The sequence below is a fragment of the Rhagoletis pomonella genome, unplaced genomic scaffold, assembly GCF_013731165.1.
Source record: "Rhagoletis pomonella isolate Grant_MI unplaced genomic scaffold, Rhpom_1.0 Rhpom_scaffold_00004, whole genome shotgun sequence".
NCBI classification, from domain to species: domain Eukaryota; kingdom Metazoa; phylum Arthropoda; class Insecta; order Diptera; family Tephritidae; genus Rhagoletis; species Rhagoletis pomonella.
The window spans coordinates 7,488,771-7,515,608 of NW_023458558.1; the positions used below are offsets into that span (position 1 = coordinate 7,488,771).

The 26,838-nt window shown below is 36.7% G+C and overlaps 4 protein-coding genes and 1 non-coding gene across 7 annotated transcripts; 3 read left to right on the plus strand and 2 right to left on the minus strand.

Moving 5' to 3' along the window:
- The first annotated feature begins 6,212 nt into the window (after nt 1–6,212).
- Nucleotides 6,213–6,294, plus strand: Trnal-aag. Its single transcript has one exon. It is a non-coding gene; the product is annotated as a tRNA-Leu (tRNA).
- Nucleotides 6,295–15,324: 9,030 nt separating this feature from the next.
- On the minus strand, nt 15,325–20,954 carry LOC118736898 (putative aminopeptidase W07G4.4). 2 transcript variants are annotated; one of them, XM_036467022.1, is made up of 8 exons: nt 20,847–20,954; nt 20,397–20,595; nt 17,386–17,659; nt 17,201–17,299; nt 17,002–17,143; nt 16,434–16,774; nt 15,890–16,372; nt 15,325–15,828 (listed from the first exon to the last, which is right to left on the minus strand). In XM_036467022.1, exons 2-8 carry the CDS (start codon nt 20,408–20,410, stop codon nt 15,664–15,666), a joined length of 1,518 nt encoding a protein of 505 aa, XP_036322915.1. In that variant the 5' UTR covers nt 20,411–20,595; nt 20,847–20,954; the 3' UTR covers nt 15,325–15,663. The 2 variants fall into 2 exon arrangements, with proteins under 2 accessions (XP_036322915.1, XP_036322916.1); XM_036467023.1 differs by lacking the exons at nt 20,397–20,595; nt 20,847–20,954 and adding an exon at nt 19,747–19,932.
- A 1,375-nt stretch (nt 20,955–22,329) lies between these two features.
- On the minus strand, nt 22,330–23,758 carry LOC118736900 (protein BCCIP homolog). Of its 2 annotated transcripts, XM_036467025.1 has the most exons (4): nt 23,678–23,758; nt 23,469–23,609; nt 23,286–23,412; nt 22,330–23,231 (listed from the first exon to the last, which is right to left on the minus strand). In XM_036467025.1, exons 2-4 carry the CDS (start codon nt 23,580–23,582, stop codon nt 22,591–22,593), a joined length of 882 nt encoding a protein of 293 aa, XP_036322918.1. In that variant the 5' UTR covers nt 23,583–23,609; nt 23,678–23,758; the 3' UTR covers nt 22,330–22,590. The 2 variants fall into 2 exon arrangements, with proteins under 2 accessions (XP_036322918.1, XP_036322917.1); XM_036467024.1 differs by lacking the exon at nt 23,678–23,758 and having other exon boundaries at nt 23,469–23,671.
- A 447-nt stretch (nt 23,759–24,205) lies between these two features.
- Nucleotides 24,206–25,080, plus strand: LOC118736903 (COX assembly mitochondrial protein 2 homolog). The gene is made up of 2 exons (XM_036467027.1): nt 24,206–24,381; nt 24,455–25,080. The coding sequence occupies exons 1-2, from the start codon at nt 24,301–24,303 to the stop codon at nt 24,605–24,607; spliced, it is 234 nt and encodes a 77-aa protein (XP_036322920.1). The 5' UTR covers nt 24,206–24,300; the 3' UTR covers nt 24,608–25,080.
- Nucleotides 24,541–25,468, plus strand: LOC118736901 (protein Abitram). The gene has a single exon (XM_036467026.1). The coding sequence runs from the start codon at nt 24,654–24,656 to the stop codon at nt 25,239–25,241; it is 588 nt and encodes a 195-aa protein (XP_036322919.1). The 5' UTR covers nt 24,541–24,653; the 3' UTR covers nt 25,242–25,468.
- The last annotated feature ends 1,370 nt before the right edge of the window (nt 25,469–26,838 follow it).

Below are 26,838 nucleotides of genomic sequence, written 5' to 3' on the forward strand. Positions count from 1 at the left end.
TTCAGATATCTACAAGTGCCAAACTTTATGGGATTGCTTTTGTCGACACGAGCGTTGGGTGCTAGCGCAGCAGCAGGTAGACGTTTCAACCAAAAATCTTTCATTATTTGTTGGTCTCTGGTTACGTTTGTGCGTTGAATTGCTCCAAATGTCTGACGGGTAGTGAGGAAAATTTTGGGAAAATGATTTCTTCGAGAGTTTTGAATCTTTCGCATGTGGGAGGATTAGTTATAACATCATACGCTTGGTTCTACAAGTGCTCATCCAAATTGATGATTTTGATGTGATGGCAAAGTATCGATTCCTTGCCGCATGAAGAAGTACTCCAAAGGACGAAACCAGGATTCCACATTATCCACTTCCACAGGACTTTTTGTTTTAATTTGATCAACATTTCAAAATCGGATTCTGCTATATTTTTTAGAACCTTAATTACTACACACCTTCATGTGTAAATATCGGCAACCGATATTATCCGGGCAGATGTGAATGTCATAATATTTATGACGATTTTCCAAAATACAAATGGCCATTCTCTTATCACCAAATCTCGAAAACACTTCGGCTATTGTATATACATGAAAAGAAAATGGCAATAATTTAGACCACCTTTGAGTGCATTGACGGGGGGTGAATTGAAAACAGATTACCGAACATTACATTACAGAAGGCAGTGTCATAAAATTCAATGATTTTCGTTGGTAAAAGCATTGCAAAAGTAATTGCAAAGGTAATACATATTTATGAAAGGAAAAATTATCGGAATGCCACAAGCAAAATAGCAGATAACACAGAAATTCACTGCTCGCAACCCAGTTGCCAAACCTTAAGTGTTTCGCGCCGCCTTCAATCGCAGCCTCGATGCGCAGCATGTAATGCAATCTACCAGCAATTGAGTATGCACGTATGTATGTCAAACACATGCATATATGTACTATGTATGTAGATACACACAAACCCACAATACTGGCGGTGAAAGTAAAAAGTCCATATTTTTCAGATTTTCATTTTGGAAAAACGCCACACATAAAAATACCCGAACAGCGTGTGACGGCGGCGCCCAGCAACGACTCGAACGCGGCCACAATAGCCAGCCAGAGCCAAGCCACTAAGACACGAGGTGGCAAGCAGGCAAGGTCAGGCGCGCCTATTCGTGCCACAACGATCTGGAAATTGCAATGGTGGCGCAAATATGCCAGGGCAAAATTTTCGTTGGCGCTGTGAAACCTTGACATTTTCACTAAAACCCGCTTTTTATCGCTTCATTAGGAGCAACATTTCGAGACAATAGTACTCGTGTAACATAAAAACAACAACTAATTGAAACAATAGCAAAAACAAAGCATGCAAACACCTACATATATATATACATATATATGTATGGTTGCCAGACGTACTGATTTTATCAGTACAGTAGGTACTGATTTTTCAACTTTTGTACTGATTTTATTCATTTCTTCAATCAGTACGCTAATGTCCTGATTTTTTAAAATGTTTACTGAATTTTCTATGCAAACAAAATACTTTAGTATTTTCTTGAGGTTTTTACATAACGTTGGAACTTCCTTAAACTGTACTGTAAAAAATAACTGTAAAAAAGACTACTTAAAAAGTGGTACTTTTTCACTGTATGAGAGGATAGGAGAGGATAAGAATAAAGTTTGCTTCCTCGCGCAAAAAGAGAAAAACCGCCTTCTAATTAAAATTTTTGAAAGTGAACTTCAAATTAAAAGTAATTCTAAAATGAAACGTATAGAATTCTTTGACTAATGCTAATCAAAAAGTCATAAATATAAAATAATTTGTGTGTTGGTGTTGGTTGATTTTTCCGACATGGTGGTACATCATAAAATAATTTATTGGCTCTTGTGTATAATGATGGCTACACTCATGTTAAAATGAATAACACTCTTATTTTTTATGAACTATATTTTATTTATATACCAAAATATTGTTAAAAACCAGAATTCAGGCGTTTTAAAATATTTTCTGTTACTTACATTCATAATTTTGCTGTTGAATAAAAATGTACTGAAAAGTACTGATTTTTTCTAGCATGAAAAAGTCCAATGTACTGATTTCGCGCATAAAAAATCTGGCAACCCTATACATACATATGTATGCCACCAACTCTCAGCATTAGGGTGTGCGCTAATGGCTGTGTTTGTGTGCGGGTGTGCTGGTGTGGGTTTGCCAGAAACATGATTGTGAACATGAATAAAACAACAACAACATTAACAATAACAAAGGCAATGGCAAATAGGCAAAAAAAAATTAAAAATAGTCATAAAGGTGTAAAAACAATAAAACTTATGAAAAAGAAATGAAGTTCATAATTTTAAGTGAATTTATGATGTGTCAAATATTGTGGCACCGCACCACACGTTGCAATACGTGAGCGGCATGCAACGACAGTCCATATCACGACGGGATGGTGCAGGACTTTCCGCCGCGCGCCGGCACTCACACCTTTGCCAAACGCAATTGGCCGTTTATTTGTTCGTGCGATTACTGCATTCGGTGCGATTTCGTTGGTCGCTGGAGGGCGCGCATAACAAAAGTGAAAGTAGTTTTACTGCCTCTTGCGACCACCATTGCTGCCGCGGTGAATGCCGCAACATTGCCACATTGACCGTGCCGCCAATTATCATAGACGGCGCCTAAAACATCGACACGGCTGTCATTTTTCTATGAAAACCTGGGCGATTGAGCGAGTGAGTACCTATGTATTGGTGGTTGAAGGTGTGAGCGGGGCGCCAGTGATATTTTCGATATTTATGAGTTTAAGTAGAAAATGCAGAAAAAGATGTAATAATAATGGTAATATGTATGTACATGAGTGCATACAACATTTTTGTTTTATGTTTTATTGATTCAAGGACAATAAATACATGCCTACCGGTCGAAGTATGTCGTGCGAATTATTTTCATTATCCTTCGTTCATATGTATATATGCTTTCTTTGTCATCTTGGTTTTGGCTCCCATGCTTTTGTGTGGCCCCAGTTTCGGGCAGAGCAACGCAGGCGATTTGCACGTGGTGTGAAAATGAGAATGAATGTCCTCTGTCGTGTAAAATGATATCCTTTTTAAGAGCTACACATCTTTGTGCAAGTTCAATGCGCTGGTCAGACACTGAGAATCAATCTTTGCCTAACCATAATTTAGATTAAATCATATAACGTTGCTTATTAGGATGAATCGAAAAAAAATATTTCTAAAAACAATTTTTCGATTTCCAAATTCAAATAGTGCGGGAAAGTTGCGTGGTATGATCACATCGAAGCATGTTAAACCGTTTTGCGATCGAATAAGTTTCGCAAAATCTTTCCAATTATAGTTGTTTTGTCCTTTTTTAAAGATTTTCTAGAAAGCCCATTAAATTTTAGAATAATTTAGTCCAAGTTTCAATTTGCCAAAAAATTCCTTCGATTTTAGGAAATTTTTAACCGACTTCACAAAAAGGAGAAAGATTATAAATTTGTCGGAATATTTTTTTTGGTTTGTTTGTTACCGCATAAGTTTGTACCACGTCAATCCGATCATCGGATCATGAAGAAATTAACGATAATCCTAAATTTGTATATGAAAATTGAAGTCGGTTTTGTTTTTTGCTAAAAAATTACTTGCTTTGCTGATAATTCCAGAGATTTTTCGAAACTTTAAGGTTCTTGGGGCGACCGTAAATATTGTCCGATCGTAAAATGGTTTAACACGGTTCAATGTTATCATGTTACGCAACTTTTTCCAGATTTTCAAAATTAAAAAAAAAAAAAAAAATGGCCAACGCTTCTGATTTTGCATATCGATGATGCGGGTTCGATCCCTGCTGAAGTCTAGAAAAAGAAGTCTGATGAGGAGATGTGGTGTTCTCCTAAATAGCTGCTATAACTTCTACCGCTTAGACGTTGTTGCTTTTTCCATTATGAAATCCAAATGAACTTAGAAATGATTTATGACCTTTATATCCTTAAAGCGCGTTTCTACGGACACACAAATTGCGCAATTTCGAATGGTATCATTCAGATTTACGTCTACACATTGTGATTTCATTGAACCTCCGCTTGGAAGATATCAGGGGGGTGAAAAATATATTTTATACAATTGTCTTATTGCAGACCGCTTTGTTGCCTTTTTCGATGCTTAACCTTTTCTCACAGGTTGTTTTTTTTTTTTGATAATGTAGTCTGTGTTGAACTGATTGATGAGCATCCTGGTATATATTCATTATTAAGCCTACTGCCCATCAAATAATCAAAGACCATTCCCTTCCATTCAATTCGGAACTGTACATACTTACAAAAATTATTTGCACTTTCGATAAGCATAGGTACCTACCTTCTAAAGTGTAGCGCAAATGTTCACATCTTCACACCATCTCCAAAATGCCGTTATTGACTGGCTACGAATGTAAATTAAATCCTGGTGGGAGCAAAAGCCGCGCAGATTGCAACAAATGAACTTCCACGACGACGACGATGACATAGACAGTCAGCCAACACCTGTTGCAACTTCCAAAAAACAGCTCCTGCGCATCCTATGCGCCTATTTCAAGTCGCCAGCAACGAGAACCAACAAAGTGATTAAGAAAAGTTTTACACTCGATTAGGTATGAAGCTCTGCAGCAGCTCTCGCATCAGCGAATGTATCCTTTTCGAGCCAAGAGCTGTGAGAAAATTTTTGAACTGTGTGTGACTAAAACAAAAATGTTTGCCAAAAATCACTGACAATGGCATTTGCGTGGGTGTGTATGTGTGTTTAGTATAGTAGCCCTGCAGGAAATGTATCTAACTATAAGTTAACTTGAAGTTGATATATATTTTCTTTGAGGAGACCTACTTATATTTCTATGGTGATAGCCGCGAAATAATTACTGGTGATTACCTCTGCAACTACTTGTGACTAACTACTTTTGGACATAAAATATCAATAAGAAAAAAAAAAATTTTAATTTTTTACTTGTTTAGATGTTTATTTACTTTATTTAACATTACACATTTGTTTACATATTCTGCTGTAGGTGGTCCCGTATTCTAATTCCGTCAGACATAACTTCAAAATTATAATAGAATCTTTCGATCTTCATTTTATTTGTCCTAAATTCGAAGAAAATATTTGCGAGCTCCAGAAAAGGAGTATCTTCAAAGTAAAATTTGTATTAGGATATTTAAATAGAAATGTGTTTAAAGAAAAAAAAACTGCCGATTGTGTCTGCATGAATCCTGCATTAATTCTCAACTAGTTTCAAGTTAGCTTTCTGCAGTTAACTATAAATTATATATGGCTAGCTTAGAGTGAAAAGTTGCTAAGTCCACTTTTTATGAAAACTCATATTTTGATATAGGAGACTAGAGAAATTGAATACGCATCGTTTCGAAAATTATAAAGGTACTTGTTTTATTATTTCCTCTTCATAAGCAATAAAAGGAAAATCTGCTAAGTCCAAAAGAAGCACCACAAATCCGATAAGGCCAAAATAATACGGCATCTTTTAATAAATATCGAATCCTTCTGATTCTTATGGAGTTTTGCTTTGCTTTAAATGCGCAAAATGTTTGATCCAAAGTCTTGCGAAATAGTTAAAGAAAATGGCTATAAGGAAGATTTTTTCCTCTCCTGTAAATTTTTTAAAATGGGACTTAGCAACTTTTCTTTCTAAGCTAGCAATATGTATATTTTGTCGAAATCCCGCATAAAAGCTAACTGCAAGTGGGTTATTTTTTATCAATTGGCAATTTTTTTCTGCAGGGAAGTAATAGGTACACCAATATCAAATAACCAAAAAAGTGTAAAGCAAGGAATGAGGCCTGCAGTGGCAGGTGCATTTCTGCTCATCTAGACAGCGAGCAGCCACCCAGGCATCATCCATCCATTTTTCTTTGTACCCACGGGTATGTATTTATTTTGCATTTTTGCAATTTTGTGTGTTACATATATACATGCATATGTATGTAGGTATGTATGTGCTTTAGCATGATTCAATTTCAATTTTAGCAGATTTAATTAAATCACCGCCAGCGCAAACCATGCGGCAAACATCATCGATTCATCGGTAAATTCACACGCTCATCACGTTATCCTCTAAAAAATACCAAATGTGCGGCTGCCAGCTGAGTGTGTACGTGCGTGTGTTTGGTGAGTGTATGCTTGCTTGTGTCGGTGCTATTGCTGACGGTCATTTGTGCTTTCGGCTGGCGCTCGAGGGGCCAAGTGGGTAGCGTGGCCGAGCGGTCTAAGGCGCTGGTTTAAGGCACCAGTCTCTTCGGGGGCGTGGGTTCGAATCCCACCGCTGCCAAATACATTTTTTTTTTTAAGTTTATAATTTGATTACAATATTTTTATTTTATTTTTTTAACTCCATAATTATTATCTACCGAACGTGGCAGCAGTAGAAGCTAACACTCATTTTATATATACATAAATATGTATGTATATGCAACCACGCGTGTGTGTGTGTAAATGCGTGTTCACATATGTAGATATACATATATGCAATCAGATTGCGCATGCATGTTGCACGTTGCAAACAAATAACCGCTGTTGCATTGCGTTCGGCCGTTGATTTCTCATGCTTCGCCGCTCGCGCTCAAATGCCTACCCCCCCCCCACCCACTGTACTCCCTCGCTAGCGTCATTACGATCAGCGCTGTCACTGGTGTCACATCACCAACTCGCTGCGACAGCATTTAAAACAGCGCATCGTCTGCCAGCTCGTCTCTCGACTTAGTCCCACCGCACCTCCCTCGCAAGCCACCCCTCCAACGTCAATTGCTTTTTCATATAAACATACGACATACACCTGCACACGCATACATACGTATGTATGCGTTTGCTTGCTTCGCATTAGATTTAGTTTAATATTTGTCTCTTGTTCACTTGCCACTGCTTTTAAGTGGTCGCCATGTGATGTTGGTGTAGCAGTTGTAGTTGTATTTAGTTGCAATCTCAGTTGCTGCCGCATATTGCTGCAATCACGGCTGCCTGCCTGCCTGCCTGCCTGCCGATTCCCTGATCGCCTGCATGCATTGCAACAATTGTAGCAGTTTCGTATGTGGCGGCCGGTTACGAAACTCCAGAAAAACTTCCGCATTCATTTAAGATCTTTCTGTCGTTGCTGTTGTTATTATTATTATTTTTTTTTTATTTCACGCTGCTGCTGTTGCAGTTGCATCGCCGCTGCGTTGCTATTATTAATGTCGGCTCCGGTTGCTGTTGATTTTTGTTACTTTGCTGTTGTTTTTCTCACTCTTTATGGAGCGCATAGATAGACAAACAAGCAGCACATTGACAACTTGCCGCCACCACAAACAGCAACAACACTACAGAACTACTGTAACTGCCACATAATTTTGAGCCACGACTTCGGTGACAGCATTAAAGACACCGGCACTGGCTTTGAAACTGGCTACGACTTCTGTATATATACTCCCATCATTAGCAGTCTGACAATATGAGCTAATTGAAGGTACTTACATATGTACTATATTTTATTATTCAAATTATGGATATAGGTGCTGTAAATAGTTTATTTGATATGCACACTATTTACACTGTAAAAATAAAACTTTTTTCGTTGAATTTATATGTACAGGGACGTTTCAAGAAATTTTTTTGTGAGGGGAAAACAGGTGACATTCATGTATGCATACCTAATAAGTAGTAAAAACTCGTCTATAGCCTTTGAGCATACATACATACCTTTTACAAATAAGGAATCATGCCCGTTAGAGAAAAATATGGATGTATTTCATGATTTGATTTTCATAATGTTTGGTTAGGGCCTTTGTGAATTAAGGTAACGATATGTACATTAAAGCATAAATAGACGACAGCGTTTAACCGGATCAACTCGGGAATTAACTGCAGTTGATGCAGATTAAGTCCAAGTTAATCCGGATCAACGCTGCCGTCTGTTTAAGCTTTTAGACTGCGTCACCAAAAAAAAAAAATAAAAAATGCGGTTCTTCAGCCGAGATTACAAAGTATATTACATTTGAAGACGTCACCAAAATATTTCGGAAAGTTATTAAGATCTACGTGAGCAGGCCCGATTTTAAAATACCTCCAAAATGGAGTTTTTTATGAAGAAAAATTGTTTCTTAAAGAACTTAAAAAAAATCACCTCAAATGACAAAGTAGTTTAAGCTTCTAAAATCTGCATAAAAATTTTTAAAAATTGTTTCAACGTAATAAAGAGATTTTTGATGCCAGTTTTAACTTTTTTAAAAGATTGGTATAAGAAAAACTTTAATAACTGGACCAAATCTATTCCGATTTAGACTTATGAGTTATCAGGGGAAAGGTATTTTCCAACTCTTTTTTGAGCGAGCTTTATTTCACAACAGAAAAATTAAACTCACCGCATAAGTTTTATTTCCTGAACGAAAAATAAAACAAGTAAGTTAGCCCCCTGGTGCAATCTGTCTGTTTTTGCGGTAAGTGACGCTGGGGTCCATCTATTCCAAAAAAATTTTGTTCGATGTGTATTATTGACAAAAACATCGAAAAATCAGTAGTCTCAAACTTCGTAACCCTGATTAATCAGATCCTGAATAATTCCTGTTTACTCGTAAAAATTGTATTGAAATCTGGGTAACTTTTTTCAAAACTTTCGAGTTTTCTTTCAAAGCAACTGCAACTTTTTTTTTTAATATAGCACAATAGGGGTATTCTCGGAGTATTGCAAATATATACCTATGTGTGTATGCGAATAACTTTTGTTCTATAAAAAGAATGTAGCACCAATTATTCAGGTTGCTGATTAATCAGGTTATGACCAATCAGTTCTATGATTAATAAAATTAATTAGATTCTGATCAATTAAAATAGCAGCTAGTGCTCAGCCCCTTCCCCTTTAGTCTTAATATTTAATTTTTAATTCTACATAAATAAATAATAATAATAATAATAATAAAATGTAATTAAACTATAGATCAATCACTTTGATTAATCAATCATTATTATTTTTTGATTAATTGAATACTCACGTTTCGATTAATCAGCTTATTCGATTAATTATTTAATCGGCCATCCCTAATTTAAATATATAATAAGTTAGAGGAAATGGCCATTTTATTAGGAAATTGCTGCAAATACACAACAAATTAATCAACTATTCCTAAATTCTTACAGGTTTTCCTCTTTGAGAGCGAATGCTTTCAAATTCTCGAAAAGGTACTGGCCGATTATTGGTTAATTTTTTACATGAACAAACCTGCTATCTGTTGTCCTGGCTCGACGTTAACACCTCAGAGCAAATTAAGGAGCCGCCATCTTGTTGTGCTTGCCTGCATAACACCAACCTCAGTTGCACCGATAAGCGAAACTCCACCAACGTTATTCCACCGGACACTTATTCCATGCAGAAGCAATGAAAAAGGTCGACAGCGCACAGTGGTATTTCGTCGGAAATTTTGAATATTCAATTTTTATGCATATTTGATTACTTTAGTGATATTTGAATAAGAAAATTTTATTATAACTTTGTACAAATTTAGCAAAATAGAGAAAAAATCGAGGCAAAATTTCGGAATGATTTGTTCATCCGGCCGCTTTTTACAGCCGTTTGAAGGCGTTTTTGAGTTTAGATTTTAAGGGTTGTACACATAGATAAAGTTATTAAAAATATATGGACAAAATTTCGGAGTCATACTATATTCATTGGTGTGCTTATTAGAGCGTTTTTAGGTTTGTATCGGAGGTATGCTTTAATATAAATCGATACCGTCCATTTTTGGACGGATCATTATTACAAACATATGGAAAAAAATTCAGACTCATATATGTATTCATCGGTGCATTTTTATGGCATTTTTAATTCGTTTTGAGGTTAGGTATATATGGAAGGAAAATAAATCTATCACGCCTATTATTCATTTTTTTCTTGATTTATATTTATAAATGTTACGTACGGTAAATTGGGAATCTACGCTGTTTGCTTCTAATTTTTTCCAAAAAATACATATATGTGGCTGTACCACTGTAAGATGTCTCGCGGAGGGGGCAGCAAATAAGGAAAGCAAACCAAAATAAAAACGCATAAAATGCAGAGTCAACAAAGCAGGCACAACAACAACAAAGTGCAAGACACCCAAGCTGGTGGTCATTTAAAGCCATAGGCGCTTCCAAAGCTAAACGACATACCAGAAAGCAACGGCGTTGTGTGGAGGACCTGTGAAACGCGCGGAAGAAAGCTGAAAGCAAACAGACAAAATAAAGCGAAAGAAAGGCAGCAGAGTCAAAAAGTTAACACACACGAGCAACGGTAGTTTGAGTACACCGGATTGCTGGGTGTTGAGAAGAGAAGGCGATGAGTTCGGGGGGGGGCAGCAAACATTGTACGACGAACAAGCGGACAACGGGTTATTATGCAAGCAATCACAGCATACGCAAGACACTCTTGACCGAGTTTTTGCCGGATTAACGGTACATGGCCAAGAACGAGTTCTGTGCGGTTGGTTGTTCGTGCTTCTAACGGCTGTGAGAACACAAATTGCAACAACAACAACAACAATAACAGTAACGCAGAAGCAGCAACGCGCATTTTTAGAGTAGACAAAGGTAAAGTAAACTAAAGTTAAGTTAAGTAAGCATGAAGGAAAAATTAAAGATGGAATTCAAACTTAACTTTTTTTAAAAAGTATCTACAGAAGCATAAACTTTTAATTTCTTTTTCAACTATTGCTGCCGAAATCCAAAAGTAAGGCCAAAATTGTATAAAAAGGTTTCTATATAGGACTTTTTCATCATTAAGTTGGTTAAAGAGTTCCTCTAAGAAGCGAAAACCGTTCACAGAAACCGCCTGTACCCAAAATCCCCTCCTTATTTTCAGTCTAAATGTGGTTTTCTTTTGTTGAAGTGTTGCTCATTTTCTTCATATCATTGAACATAGTGTTTGCCGGCCGTCTCCACAGGATACAATTTATTGCTAACCAGCTGTCATTTTAGTTGCTAGATATAAGTTATATCAGGGGCAATATTTGTGTGTGGGCTTTTTATATCTTGATGGCTTCTTAAAAGTATTTTTGTCGAGTTTAATCGCTTAAAAAATTTAGAAAATATGCTATTTCACATCCAAGTACATGATTGGGGATGTTGTCTCGGTAGAGCGCAAAATTATTTAAAATGCCTAATTTCGCGCAATTTTCTAAACATTTACATCAGAAAGTCGGATATTGCAGGACTCTCTCCATATTTATCTGCTATTTTTGTGCTTAAACTCAGTGTTTGCCTTACGCCATGAATACGCCCGTACGTATGATGCCGTGCGAATACATATACAACTAGTCAACCTACAATACTGATACGTAAAACAAACGGACCAAGACCAGATACAAAGTGATAGGCCCGGCTTTTGGTCGTGGGCCGGCATTGGGGTCTCGTACAATTTTCCGTATCCGGAAAGGAACAATTAAACCGGCCAAAAAAAAAGTGGTGTGTGCTTTTAACCAGACCCACCTGCCGACATGTAATTCGAACCACTGAATCCGAACCTGAAGTCAATTTGACTCGTACACCTACTAGATTTCCAGTTAATTGTGAAAATAATGAAAAATTTAAAAAAAAATCGCAATTTCATCGAAATTTAGGAGGTGTACGAGTCTAACTGACTTCAGGTTCAAAATTCACTTTTTTATATTTTTAAGTTATTTATTTAATTTAAATTAAGAAAGCATCAACATTTTATAAATTTGAAATACGACAAAATTCGCAATTATTCGTTAATGAGAGCCAATCTGAAAAAAACGGAGGGCATATCCGGACCCGCCGATCTAAATATGCCCTAGAAATATGAATGCGGTTTTTTATGGACCTATAGTATTCCATGGATAAATATCACGAAAATTAACCTCAGATAAATGTAATTAGCAGGGAACGGATTTTATGGAAATCGCTTTTTTTCTGCTAAAGAGATAGAGTATATTCGATTAAGAATGTCCACGATTTAGCTTTCCCTCATTCCATGTATTCTCATTTGATGTTGCCTTTTTCACCTTTTCTACCTTTAAAAAAGTGATTATAACGCGGAAAAGCCTTTTCCTGGCTGCCAGAAAACTTCAAAGTGCATCTTGTTGTTCAATGTTACTGCAACTATAGAGATCGAAAACACGTACGTTTCAGAAAAGCCGTTATTAAACAAGTAAAAAAGTCCAAACCCGGGAGGAGCCGAACATTAGATACCCGACACAAGTATTAAATATAGGTTTTTTCACCTTTCCGAAAACTACCGCTACATGGTAAGCAGGGGTGGATTTAGCCCTATTTCAAACATCTTCGATAAACTTATATCGTTCTATGTGGGCGGTATCGCGCCAAAATTCCAAATTTTCCAAAATTCCATGATAACGTTACTTCTTAAACAAAATTTTATAATAATTTTCAGCGTTTTACTTTTATGTGGCAAGCACAATAATTATTCCGAGTTTGCTACAAATTGCTCGAACTGTTACCGAGATACGCATATGGGGTCATAAGTGGGCGGTGCCACACCCATTTTTTCAAAATGTGATTATAAGCGTATTTTGTTCTAAAGAATTATTGCAAACATCAATTTTGAATAAATTAGAAAAGAAGTACACATACCAAGTTTCGTTAAGACATCTCAATTTTTACTCGAATTATCGTGTGCACAGACGGACGGACGGACGGACGGACAGACAGTCACCGCTTAATCGATTTCTTTTTTCAATCTGACCATTTATGTATACATACGTCTATATTTATCTCGATTCGTTTTGCCTGTTACGAACAACTGTTAGGCATGCGCTTTCGCATATATTTGAATTTATAATAGCTATATGAATATTAAATAATCAAATTTATTAACTTAACGAAATTTTATAATTTTTATCTTCCAACTAAATTTCTGACTAGGGAACACCCCCCGTAGAATAGTCTCTGTGGAAATTTCATATACCAGACCGATTCAGTTGAATCTGGTTCAAGAACACTGTGATCTAAATGTATACGATTTGCTCACGAAAAATGTAAGCAGTGGAGGTAGCTTAATGTAGTGTAGTTGATGCGGTTCGAATGTGCTTGCTAGGAATTTGAAGGTCTAGCCCTTTGGAAAGCATTGGATACTTACTTATGTACATATGTGTGAGGGTTGCACTATATCGATGGCTGAGTGGAAGATCGACCTACATATATCGGCAGTCAGTTTAAAAACACCCTATCTCAGAAAATTTTTCAAGAACGCCCTACTTCAGAATTTGATTGAAAAATAACTTATCTCAGAATTCTGTTCAAAAAGGCCCTTTCTCATACGAAAATACATTGAAAATAAGCTGAGATAGGGCGTTTTTGAATCGGCAGCTGAGATAGGTAGTTCTGCAACCAAATTCTGAGATAGGGTGTTTTTCAATGAAATTCTGAAATAGGGTGTTCTTGAAAAGTTTTCTGAGATAGAGCGTTGTTGAGAAATTTTCTGAGATAGGGCGTTTTCGAACTGGCTGCCGAGATAGGTCGATCTGCCACTCAGCCATCGATATGTCATTGCCATGTTTGCAGGTGCCATCGCCTTCATCGGGTTGGAGATCGGGGTAAGTGCTAGCTTGTAAGATTACTCACATATCACAGTACATAATTACAAAAGTGTATGATATCGTCGATGGTTTGGCAAAGCCGCCCATCGACCAATTGCAAATCCGGCTACCTTACGGTACTCTAATTTTACAGGAGAGCGAAAAAACGGTTTATTCTTTGCCTTGATAGACGAAATTTTCTCTAGCTATTATTTATTATGCATAAATCTCGATGCCTGGATTTCAGTGATATCACAATTTTGACGCAGCGGCGATTTAGGCGGTTTTGCAACTGGTCGATAGGCGGGTTTGTAAAAACATCGTCGATATAATCAACTTTTTATATTCGATTATAATCGATGTAGCATATCGACGGTACTTTGACAAAACCTCGTATCTTAGAACTCACTACCAATTCGTATCTCGTAAAATTTATTCAAAATAGGCCTTAAAATACTACAATTCATTATCGGCCCAATTCTGAACTCTCTCGAGAAAAAATCCTCCAATAATTAACTCCCAGGGAATAGCATTTTCCCCGAGAATTGGGGAGGAGAAAATTCGAATTTCGACAGAGCTGTTTGACACTTTTTTGACAGCTCAACTCAGTCATGATAGGAGGAAAGGGAAAAGAGAAAAAAACTCCCGGGGAGTTTCTGTTCAGAATCGGCCTGTATATATTATTCTTAATTAAGTGAAAAGTAGTTAATCTTTAATATTCAGTAAAAAAGTTATGAAAATGCATTTCTGTTTTTAATAGATCGTTTTTTGTTAGACAGTGTTTTGAGATACGAGCTTTTGTCAAAGTACCATCGCTATGTGTATAGTGAAAACAAAAAATTATTTTTTTTTATGAAGTTGAAACCATGTGCTGTTTGGTGTTAAAAGGGCTTGAAATGAGTAGCTCAATTTGTTGATATGGAGTATTGCAATGGTGGGACCAAATTACTGAAATTGAATTGGACAGATGTTAGACAGATATCCATAGGTGACAAGGTCCCAGCTGCTCAAACAATTATTCCCGTCCCTCCAAGGCATGAACAAATTTTGCTTATTTATCGGTTGTACGCAACTAGTAGGTTATAGATGCTTGTAAACGTAAACGAAAATATACAAAAATAATCATCCGTACGGATCTAATCCGATTCGCATTGTCACAACAAGGCAGTGTGAAGATGGTGTGAAAGTTTAGACTCCAGCGAAAGGTGTCTGTCGGACCGGAATAGGCATATATCCGGAGGCATCGAATCGGATTAGATCCGTGGGGATGGCATCCGCGATTAGCGAAATACATTTGGATATATATTCAATCAAAGTTCCGTAATGTCATTTTGGCTATTCTCTGTTCCCGACAGCGCAGGGATCAGCGTTTTCGCTTAGGAAATTTTTAATTGGTAATTTTTTTCTTTCTTTATAAAATTTGGTAATTTGTTTTTCAATTTGGTAACTTTTTAGTTGGGTTCTACAAGTCACATAGGTCAATACAGGATCGTTCTGACCAGGGATAGAAAATCGAAATTTTAAATTGTACCTAATTTGACAATGGAAATGTACCTAAAAATCAGATCGCTATTTTGTTAACTTATTTTATTATTTTCAGACAATCGGTAACAAATTAGTAAATTTAAACATTATTTGCATTAATAAGAAAGTGATGAATATATCAATCAGTACAGTATGTACATATCGACGGCTGAACGGAAGATCGACCTTTCTAGGCAGCCGGTTCGAAAACGCCCTATCTCAGAAATTTTTCAAGAACGCCCTATTTTTTTCCGAAACTGTTAACTTTTTCTTGGTAAGAAATCAAAAAATGTTGTGGCAACACTGGTAGGAATATGATATGTATGTATATTGTGGAAAATCGCTCCACAATACATTCCGGTAACGCAGTTGAGAATCTCTATAGAACTGCATTAGAAAAGTACATTTTTGGTGACTACCTTTTTAAACAAAATTTATATTTTGGCAATTCCTGACTTTTCGTTTGTGATTATATTACGTAGTGGTTAAGTAGAGTAACAAAGTTACATATCTACATACATGCATTGCGGTTATAAGTACAATTTGATTAAGTTTCAATTGGAAAATGCTGTACACATTCTGCATAAATGCAAACCTCAAATGGACGGTTAAATTTACAAATGTGTTTTTGCCAATGCCACGATCGGTGCAGCAGTAGGCATTTTAGGGAATACACAAGCACTGGCAGCAACGTCAATGTGCGTATATTTGATTGGCAAGCTCGACTCTAAGCCATGTTTGTCCAAACCGGTGACTTGAATGAGAAAAGCGGCTGGAATCTAAAATAAAAGCAAATTAAATGGATAAATATTCTTTTAGCACACTTCGATAGTCATTTACCTGATGTCCTCTGGGCGTGCGTGTTGAAGGGGCATTATTGGCCTGCACAATATCTTCTCCAATCACTTTACCCTTATTGAAATCGAAATCATCTGGACGTAGCACAGACACCTCGAAAGGCTCGCCAAAGGATTGACCAACCTCTTGCAAAAAGCGCGCATGGCCAGCTTTTTGTGCTACACTATTGTCAATGGCAATGGAGTAACCATCCCCAGCTGAAATACAAGCATGACCAGTGAGGGTCGCTATAGTGAAAAGATGGGGGTCAGGTAGTTTGCGTTCGATAGCTATCTCTTTCATACGGCACAACGCGTCCGCCATACACATGCGCCCTTCAGCATCAGTATTACCTACGCGTATGCGCACACCAGCACGGGAGGTGTGAATCTCATCGGATACGTACGATTCTTCGCCCACTGAATTGCGTACCATACAGAGTGCAGCCATGACGTGTACATCAGCAGGCTTTTGCTCATTGACAATCTGCATATAAAGCGGTTTCAGTACAATTAGTTGCAGTAAACAAAAGAAATGCTGACATTACCTGCATAAACCCTGCGACAGCAGCTGCACCACACTTATCACGTGACATGCCAGCCATTACACCACCAGCCTTGATATCAGCACCACCAGTATCGTAGGTGACGCCCTTACCCACTAGCATGAGTGTTTTGGATGCCGGCTGTGGCGGCACATACTCCAAGAAGATAATGCGACCGCGATGGCGATTTACTTGGTTTGCAGCGCGGTTGACAGCGGCAAATAGCGGATAATCCTCTTGCAAAACGTTTAAATCGCTAATTACTTCCTTCTTCAGCGAGGAGAGCACACTGTTAACGTAGTCTTCTACGCGCGGTGGCGCCATACGCTCCGGATCGCCAACGCCTAAGAAAGCAAATAGTCATTTAGTATTTTGTTGCATACTTTTAGGCATTTTGGTACAAATAAAAACTGTACACGCCCATACAACTAGCAGCATTGCCAATTGACGGAAGCAGCAAAGTCACAATTTAAAATGTGGAAGTAAATTCAAGACCGTTTCTTTGTCTTTTTTTCCGCGTAGTTTAAAAAATAAAATAAAATAGAGAACTAACTTTCTCTCACGCACTCACCAATATCACGGGCAACCATTCGACCAGATTCCAAGACCAAGGCTTCCTTTAAAATATCTTCAGCATTAGGTTTGGAAATCAGCACAGATAACTCCTTAATTTGCTTGGCATGTGCAGGGACATCCTCTCGCAGTTGAATTGGCTGCAAATTACAAAGTTTATAGATTTCCAACTTCAAATTCTGTGCACTGATACTTACAACATATAATTGATCCAAAGCACCTAGCACAGTACAAAGTTCAGCATTGGAGAAGCGGTGACTTGTGGGTACGATCAACATGGGCGACTTGAAGCCAGCCTACAAAATGAGATAAGTTATAAAAAATTGTATACAAAAATATCTACATACATCTTGTTACTTAAAAATGTATTACTTTATTTCACCTTAATTGCTCGCTCCAACGACTTAGCTGCCGCTTTTTGATACATCCGCACATCATGATAATCTGTCAATTCTTGTACTGGTGAATAAACTATGGGCAAGTCCAACTTTTGCGATTTGAAGCAGGAAACTACACTATCGAATGCCTTATCAAATGCTCGAAACTCGCTAAATTGTTCCGCCAACTCAGCCGGCACTTGACGATCGATGATACAGAGTACATCACAGCTGGACTTTTGAATCAGCTTTGCAATTTTAACGCTGCAAGGAAGCAATCTGATAGCATGGGAGAAAAGTTAAAGATGGCATTCAATTATCCAATTTTTTAAGTTCAAGGTGAAAGAAGTTTAGAAACACAATTCACAATACTTCTACATGTAGCGATAGCATGGTGAAACTTATAAATACTTATTAATATAGCGCACATGTACCAACATATAGACATACGTATGTATGTGCAGCAAGTGGACGTTTTTATCAAACCAATCCACACTTTATTGTGCGAAATGTTCCATTTGCGTTTTATTTATGTATGTATGTATGTATGTACATATGCATAGCATTTACAATTAAAGGCTTTCTTGCACATACTCATTTCCTCATGTAAATACATATATGTATATGTATGTAGGTATAACTTATAAACAATAAACCTTTATATGCCATGCCGTATATTCTATAGTATAATTTATGAGCACAAATGAAATGCTACTGATTACCTTATCAGTCCAGAAAGGAGGCGTAAAGCGAATTATTAAAACCAACAGAGACACACACGCATGTCATACATGCATGAGAAAAATAATGAATATACATACATACATACTTATGTATGTATGTACATACATATATCTCGAATTGGCATACATATGTATTTATGTGCATATATTTTTAAGCATTCGCATATTTGTGCAGGTGTTTATTATTACAAAGTATGATCATAAATATTTTACACTGCTTTAAACTTCGACTGAACCAATTTTGGTTATTTTAAGTTCAATACTTGGCAGTATTAAAACTAATTGATTCCACGTGAACGTTTTTATAACATTGAAACGTTAAAGATACCTTTGGCAAAAATGTTGAAATGCATTTAAATGTGGACATAAAATAAAGTGATTCGAGCATCTACATTGAATATGTTCGCATCCGTGTAGAGTACCTTAAAAAAATGCGTGTGATTTATCTTATGTTTAAGCTTATGGCGTTTTCTTATTTACAACAAAATTGTGTCTAGATTTTATTGAAGAAATACATACATAAATATATAATAAGTATATGAGCATTAGATTCTTGAAAGTTGCAATTTAAAAAAATTTTATAGAAGAAAATTCCTTTCACTATTGCGCGCTTTTTCTTGAGATGTGTATACTATGCTTTATACAATGATTTTATGAAAATAGAGGTTGACCGATTATTTGCTGCAGCCACTGTATATATTTAAAAATACATAAATAAATGCTGAATGGAATGTCTGACTGAGTTTACATCTTATAAAATCTAATCTTATCTGCAATTAGTCAGTTCACATAGCAGCACTTAGTTGATATAGAATTTTTACTAAGGAGGTGGATTTTTTTAATCTTTGGGTAATCAAGAATGCATATATGGATGGATATTAGCGTGGGCCGAAAATCCGCTCTTTAGAATTTTAATTGGTAATAGCAAAAATATGGTTCATAATGCTTTAAAAACAATCTGTGTGAAAGATGACAATTTTTTTTCTTTAATTTTGCAAAGAGCTAGACTTTGGGGTCTTGGTCGTAAAACTAACCACATTTTTATAAAAAAATTGCAAAAAAATAAAATAATTAAAAAACAGTTGCCCCTATTGCAAAATAATCACTCTACCAAAACTTTGTGGATTTACTGTATTATATGTAGTTTTCTAAGAAAAGCAACTGGGCAATTATTTACTACACATGTATGTACATATGTACATATCTATCAATAGCTAGAAAACAATAGATGGGATATATGTTTGTGCATATGAGCTACCCAACCCCCATTGTATGTACATACTTATGTATATATGTACCTTTGTATATACAAAAACAATAAAAAAAATTATTGCTAATTAAAACATCTGATCACGCAAACCGCATAAATAGCATTAAAACAAAAAAAACTGTAGAATTTTTCGGAATTTTTGTTCTATACTAGCTGACTATATATTGTGAATTTTTAAATGACAGCGTTAAACATATGTATATATTATATTCATACGCGTATGAAATCAGTCCTGTTGTTAGAAATATGTAAGTGAAAAATTAATTTGTCATAATATGTACATATTATTGTTTTTAACACTGCACTTTTGGTACGAGATAAACTGCAATTGAAATTAAGCAAACAGCACTCACGTATCAGTAACCATGTTAACGGATTTTATTAAGAAAATAAATGTGTTAACAAAATGTATAAAACCAACCACTAACGACAACGATTGGTGCCTAACTGAATATTCCAATAAAACAATTTCGAGCCATTGTATTCCAAGGCAGCTACAAACCGGCTGTTGCGGCGTAGATTACTTTGCGACTGCAATATTTTTATGATGCCGGTTTATCTTCCGACTGATTAATTCATTTGAGTGAGAGAGCGATTCTACTACATATTATTATTAATATTTAAAGCCGCCATAGCAAAATAAAAACTTAGGTACATATTCCAATAGCCCGTGTGAGTGCGAATATGCAATTTTATTGACGCAGGCTACAATACATATCGTCACCTGAAATGCAAAAAAGACGTAACAAACTTCATCGTTGAAATGCATAAAGTCATAACTAATAAAAAACACAAAATTCTTTATTTACTTACATATATGATGCATGATAAAAATTATCATATGATGAATTTCATTGAATTACAACAAATCACACACACCATTTTATGAAAAAAATTAAAATATTTTTACGACATTCCATTTCATTTACCTAAGATGTTGTTACTTATTTCTGCATTTCAGGTGACGATATATAACTAGATACATAGTTTAAAATTTACTTGCCTATCAATTCCCATGGCGGAAGGTAGAAGTCCACTTTCTCCTTGTAAAGCGGCTACAAACAAGTGCTTCTTGTTCGCTTATTTCAAATACTTTTTTAAAAGCCGGTTTTCTTTTGGCCAACCAGAAAGCTCTGCGTCACGATGTGAATAGTGTAGGACTGTCTCCGTATAACTAAAACTTGGATTCAAACAAGAGCCAACTGCAATGAGAAGACAAGACTAATGAGCAGAAGAGAAAAAATTTGCATTTATAGATGCCGAGCTGGGTACCAGAGATTGCAATTTTACATATAAGCTATGAGAGAAATGCCATATGGGTTTCCTCATCAGTTGGGCTTATACAACTCAAGACGCTACAAACCACATGCCAAAAGAGTGCCTATCAGAAGTTCTACTGCGGTCGAATTTATTCATGCTGAACTTTGATTACCATTCACTCGTAGTTGCTTACCTCTGAAATTAAACTGCAATGAGTAATCTACTATTCAAAGAATATGAAAGTGAGTTCCTAAATGCAATTTGATGCAATTTTTTGTCCGACTCTTTTTTATCACTACATTTACCGGTGCACTGTAAAAAATTAGTAATTTTTATATACAGGTACGTTAATCGTGAACCGGTTATTAGCTAGAGTTGTAAAAAGCAAGGTTAATAGCCCGGTTAATAACAAGGGTGGTGAAATATGCTGGTCGGGAAGCATTTACCAGAGCACATGGAGCAAGTTCACCACTCGGCTGGTTACTTGCTATTGAAGACAGTCGTCCGAGGGGTGAACTAGCCGCGCTTTGTTGGAACGTGAGCTACTACTATGCATCTTCTTTGTTTTCTATACTCTTTGATATAAACACCGTAAAACCGTGAACCAGGTATAGTATAAAACAAGAAATGCTGTAATGAGCTTGTCATGAATTAGTCATTACGCAAATGTCGTCAGGTGAAATGTAACAGTGGTGAACCGGTTGTTAGTTAAAGTTATGAAACCTATAAATGCGAACCCTTTTTTCTTCTTCGTGTGAAAAATTGCAACCATGCGATTGTGTCAACAGCTGTTCGACTCAGTGTTGTAAGCCGATCACAAAAGGGCCAGCCAAAAAAGCGGGTTAGCCTGTTCCCGTACTCCACGATTTTCGGGTTTAACAAGAACAGCTTTTACTAAACCTCAAATTTCAAAACAAATTTCAATTTACATGGTAAATTTTAAAATAATTGTGGAATGCATTATCTGTAAATTATACGTACAAAATAAAAACATTTTCTTGCGCCATATTAAGCATTCAGCACAAAAATTATGCAAATACTGACGTGATAAATATTGAACATGTAGCATTGGTGCGCGATCCATCAATATGGATCGCGATCCAAATATCGTGATAATTACTGATCGTGTGACAGAGCCTTAAGAGCCTCAGACATAGAAATATTTTCGAAAGACACTTCACCTGCAAGGTGTGACTGCTCATCAGTGATGCCAGGCCGCGGAGAATTCCCCGATTTCGGCGAAAATTGAATTTCTCGGGGGAATCGGGGAATGACTTTGGATTTGGGGGAATTCAATGTACAAACGACCTTGATTAAATCATTCCTATTTGTAGTTACATTTAGCTATTATTTGCGATGTTAAGCTCTAGAAATTTGTGTCTAGCTATTGCTACTTTGAAGCTTTTTTTAAATCGAGTTAGCTTATTTATTAAAAAAAAAAGTAATAAATAAACTTACGAAAGTGTAGTAAAACTGCGTTTGTCGTTCCTCTCTTACGTCAGGTTTTTATTAAAGGACCTTGTAATTTCAAAGATATCATTGCTTCAAAAAATCCAGTGCAATGTAGAACAATGTGGGTACCAAATGAAAGAGATATTTCTTAATTTGACATTTTTGAAAATTATTGCATAACCACATCTGACAGGTTCTATATTCAATCAGAAAAATCCGGAAGATAGTTTGCAAAATATTTTATACCACGCCAAGACTTTAAGTTGAAATACATACATACATAGCATTTTCACAAAACGTTAATATGTAAAATAACATCCCTACATTTAAAATAGCAAAAACGTATATGTACATATATTCATGCAGATTCTGCAATTCACTCCCGATGATTGATTGTATTCAAAGCGAATAAATTGAAATTCACTCGAAATTGAATTACCGAACCTGCCTGATTACCAGATATAAAAAATGAATGCAATTTTAAATTATACTCCGTTAATAAAGTTTCGTACATCGTCAATCAATTCTGGTAGCTGTTTAGCATCAAACAAAATAATTTTTCTATAGGGTGTTAGCGTCGCATCACCTTCCAGCCAATCTCCACTCATACCCACATCGCATTCGTCGACCACAGAAAACTCAAAGGAGTTAACTGCTTTGGAACATATCACCTCCTCTTCAGCATTGGTAAATGTATCCTCGGTAGGTTTCCCCTTTCGTGCCTCTTTCCGATACAATTTCACAATCATCAAATAATAGCTAAAATTAAATTTCATTCCTTTCTGTTTGGCTGCCAACACTTCCTTATGTAAATTTTCCAGTAGTGGAACCGAAATTTGGGCAGGTATGTTTATAAAACGCTCATTGATTAGGAAACCAACCGGTCGTCCCTCATTGTCAAGTACATCGCGGAAATGCGTTAAAACTGCATCTGTTGCATGCTTTTCTGCGCGCTGCACTATGTATCCACGGAGTTGTTCAACGCATGCTACATCCTTTTTCGCAGTCATGTTGACGACCGTTGTAATACCAAATATTGTGCCGTCTTCAACCATATCATCGTCCACGTCACTCTCTGCACCATCCTGTTCGCACTGACATATTACGCTGCCTACATAATTTTGACCTAAAAGGGGCATAAACAACAGAGGCAGCTATAAAGTGTTTTGAAATATCATACCAATTATCATTTCTGCCATTTGCATGGTGTCGATTGGCGCCTTAAGAAAAATCCTTTGTAGCAGCTGCGATATGCCATGGCGATCGGGATCAGTAGGTGCACGCCCTTCAAAATCGACTTCAACTTCCTAACATAATTTTGAAGAATGGATAAGTTTCTCAATTTTATGAATTTCTTGCAAACCTCATTGCCGGTGTAGGCATCAGGATGTGTCCCATCATCTTCGCTTGAGCTGTCTGAATTATCAGCTGAATCTTCTTCCATAGCAATAATATTTTTCTTCTTATTCGCCGACATGGTCTGTGTTTCTATAGAATAAATATTCTAAATAAAAAATGAATACGATCAAATTATCACTTTGTTTAGTTTTGATGTACCCAAGGCGGATTTACCTATACAAATTTGTAATCAGCTGATTGTTATACACGTGTTGCTAATTCTGCGACCGTGAACACCGCCATGCTAAACAGAGGTAAGTGATGGAAATGTAGGCACAATATGCCATTTTTGGCACTTTCATTCTCAGAGGCACTTTTGGCACAATTCATCCTGTTTTAGCACAATCATAATTTATAGAAACTTAGCATAATATGCCAATGTATAACAAAAAATCAGATTAAAAAAAGCCAAATGTGCACAACCACCCAAACTCAGCTGGCGCCGCAACACCGCCTTGTTAAATAAACCTCAGAATAATTTCGACTTCTATGCAAGCATTTATTTTAAGTAATCAACCAATTTAAAGCATAAAAATTTACTCATCATAAACGCAAAAAGCCGTCGGCATTTCGTTGTTTAACACAAAGTGTTGGTCTAACAAGTAAAAAAAAATCCATTCACTTTGATGAGAAAAGTTCTGTTAAATTTATTTTGCCTCTGGCTGGGATATGCTCGATTTTACTTTCCTTCATTTGCGCTTGGCAGCTCTAATCAATTATACATAATTGACATTTCAATTTGCCAGAAAGCAACCAAAAAGTGCAGATTGTTTTGTTATTGATTCTATTCGGAAAGCATGCATACGGATCTATCGCCTCACCTGCATACGTCCGAATGCAACCAACTAATCGAGCAGCTCAATAATTGTCACTCAGAGGTAAATAAATATTCAGTTCCATGTATTTAATGCTTTTAGTTGCTTATATAATTATCAACAAATATGTCTTCAGAACAAATTCAGCAAGTTTTTGGGAGTCTGCAACGACATTGATTCCCAACTAGTGAAGTGCCTCAAGCGTGAACGTCAGGCTCGTGGTGCAGCTAATCGCATCAAAGCGGCGGAACGACAAGCGCGCATAAGGGAACGTTTGGTTTCTTCATAGCCGTCTGCGTCCTTACACATCAAAATACACCACCATCCCAATATTCATGAACCCGACAGATCCACTGCTACCCTACTACTATGAACACGATCCGCAAATCATTGGCGGCATTAAAGTGCCGCCCATAACTGACGATTGGGTTGAAAATTACCCCAGTGTCGTTGACCGTTTTTTTACACGCTACTATTACATCAAGGATGGCGCAGAGCCAGCGCCTTATCAAGTACTCTTTCATTCAAATCGTGTTTGCTTAATTTGCTTAGCTCCGGAACATCCAGCATTAAAAGCGGGCATTAAATCATTGACCTTTGATATTGGAAATACGGATCGCAGCAAAAATACGGTGAAAGGAAAAGGTAAGAAGGGCGGTATGGTGCTGCAGCATGACTCAACATTAGCAATACTGACCACAGAGCAGGACAAAACCTATAAGATACCCAGTTGTGTACAAAGCAAACTAGTTGAAGTAAACACAAAATGGGTTGGCGAACCAAAAGGATTGGAAACTGCTGCCGAAGGCGAAGGCTATGTGGCCATTGTATTGCCAAAACCTGAGGATTGTGAAAATATTAAGCGAATTTTATTGACACAAGAACGATACAATGAAAAATGGAATGCGGTAAAACAAATTTGAGGAGCGGTGGAAATAGTGCATGCCGCTCATAGGTACTGCTCGAAGAAAGATTTTGTCATATTTTTAAACCTGCAATTTTTTAACATGTATTTTGTTTTCTAACGTTAGCATTTCCCAATAAATTTGTTTAATTGTTCTTAAAGTAGCTTTCCTGTCATTAAGCCCATCATTACAAAATTTTATCGAAAGTAGTTCTAAGTCTGTCAACCCGTGTTTAATGGAACTATCGGGGATTTTTAACATATCAAAAACTTATTATTGAATCTATAACTGCTTTCGGGACTGAAGTAAAAGTTAAAGTTTGCATCTAATTATGATTAATCGCCAAAAATCTACGCGATTTTCTAGCAACTTCAAACATGCACTTTATTAAAACTGCATACCTGGAATTTTTCAAAAAAATCTGATTAGAAGTTGCAGATCTGTTTGTATACGTGCGTATACGCAAAAACCAGTTTGTAACCATTTGTTTATTTTATTTTTTGCTTTCTTCTATATAATACAGGGTAAAAATAGCTTTAAAGTAAAGGAAAAAATATGACTAAATCTTTGGGAGTAGTATAGTTCGTCCGATATCGGTCGTTGCCATATGGCAGGCTTTCCCAAAGTGGGTGACGCGGCACCCTGGGGTGCCGCCAGCGTATGCCTGGGGTGCCGTTAGTGGCTAGAGCATACTAGTGCGGGCAAATTCTTTAAACTTTTCATACACAAGGGCATTTCGCTTGCTTTGTCAAGCCGGTTAATCGGTTAACCTGGTCCATAGTTATGCGGTAACATACATACATTTTTTTTTTTAAATATTCCGACGAATTGATAACCTTCTCCATTTTGGAAGTCGGTTAAAAAACAAATATACTAGCAAGCTTTCAGCATAGAATGATTTCAGGGTAAAATTGTCAAAAGTCCCAATAAACTTAAAAGAAATAATGAAATCATCAAAACAATTCCAGTCCTTACATTAAAGCTAAAGGGGCAAAAAGTGTGCATTGTGTTTTCTTGTTTTTTTTTTTTTTGAAGAGTGCGGGTGCCGCGAAATTTTTTTAGCACAACAAGGGTGCCGCGGTGAAAAAAGTTTGGGAATTCCTGCTATATGGCAACACGGGGCGTATTTAGAATGGATCGTGAGAAGACAGTTTTTGGTTAACATGGGAAATATTAAAATCATTATTTATAAGTTTTAATTCATTTATTAATAATATATGCGTATTCTACGTTCAAAAGGCATACAGGAGTAAATTTTTGGTAGGAAAAGAAGCACAACGACGATTTTTGTCAATTTGAATGGGTTAGTGGTTTTTTCACAAGAAGATATAAGGTCCCAGTGTGCAGACCCCCGAGGCTAGGTAGCATCAAGCTGTCAATTACAGATCAAATAAAGTATTTGGGAGTAGTCTTGGATTGTATACTGCTGTGAAAGCGCAATGTTGACGAAAAGGTAAAGAAGGCCAGTAACGCCCTTCATTCTGCCCTAATGCATTGGTGTGGAGGAATGCCGCAATGGAGAAGTTTCCGGGACTCGAAGCAATGTGCAAACGAAAGTTTGCAGAGTTATTACCGTATTGCTTAGGGGAAATATATTGGTGGCCGCTCATGCACA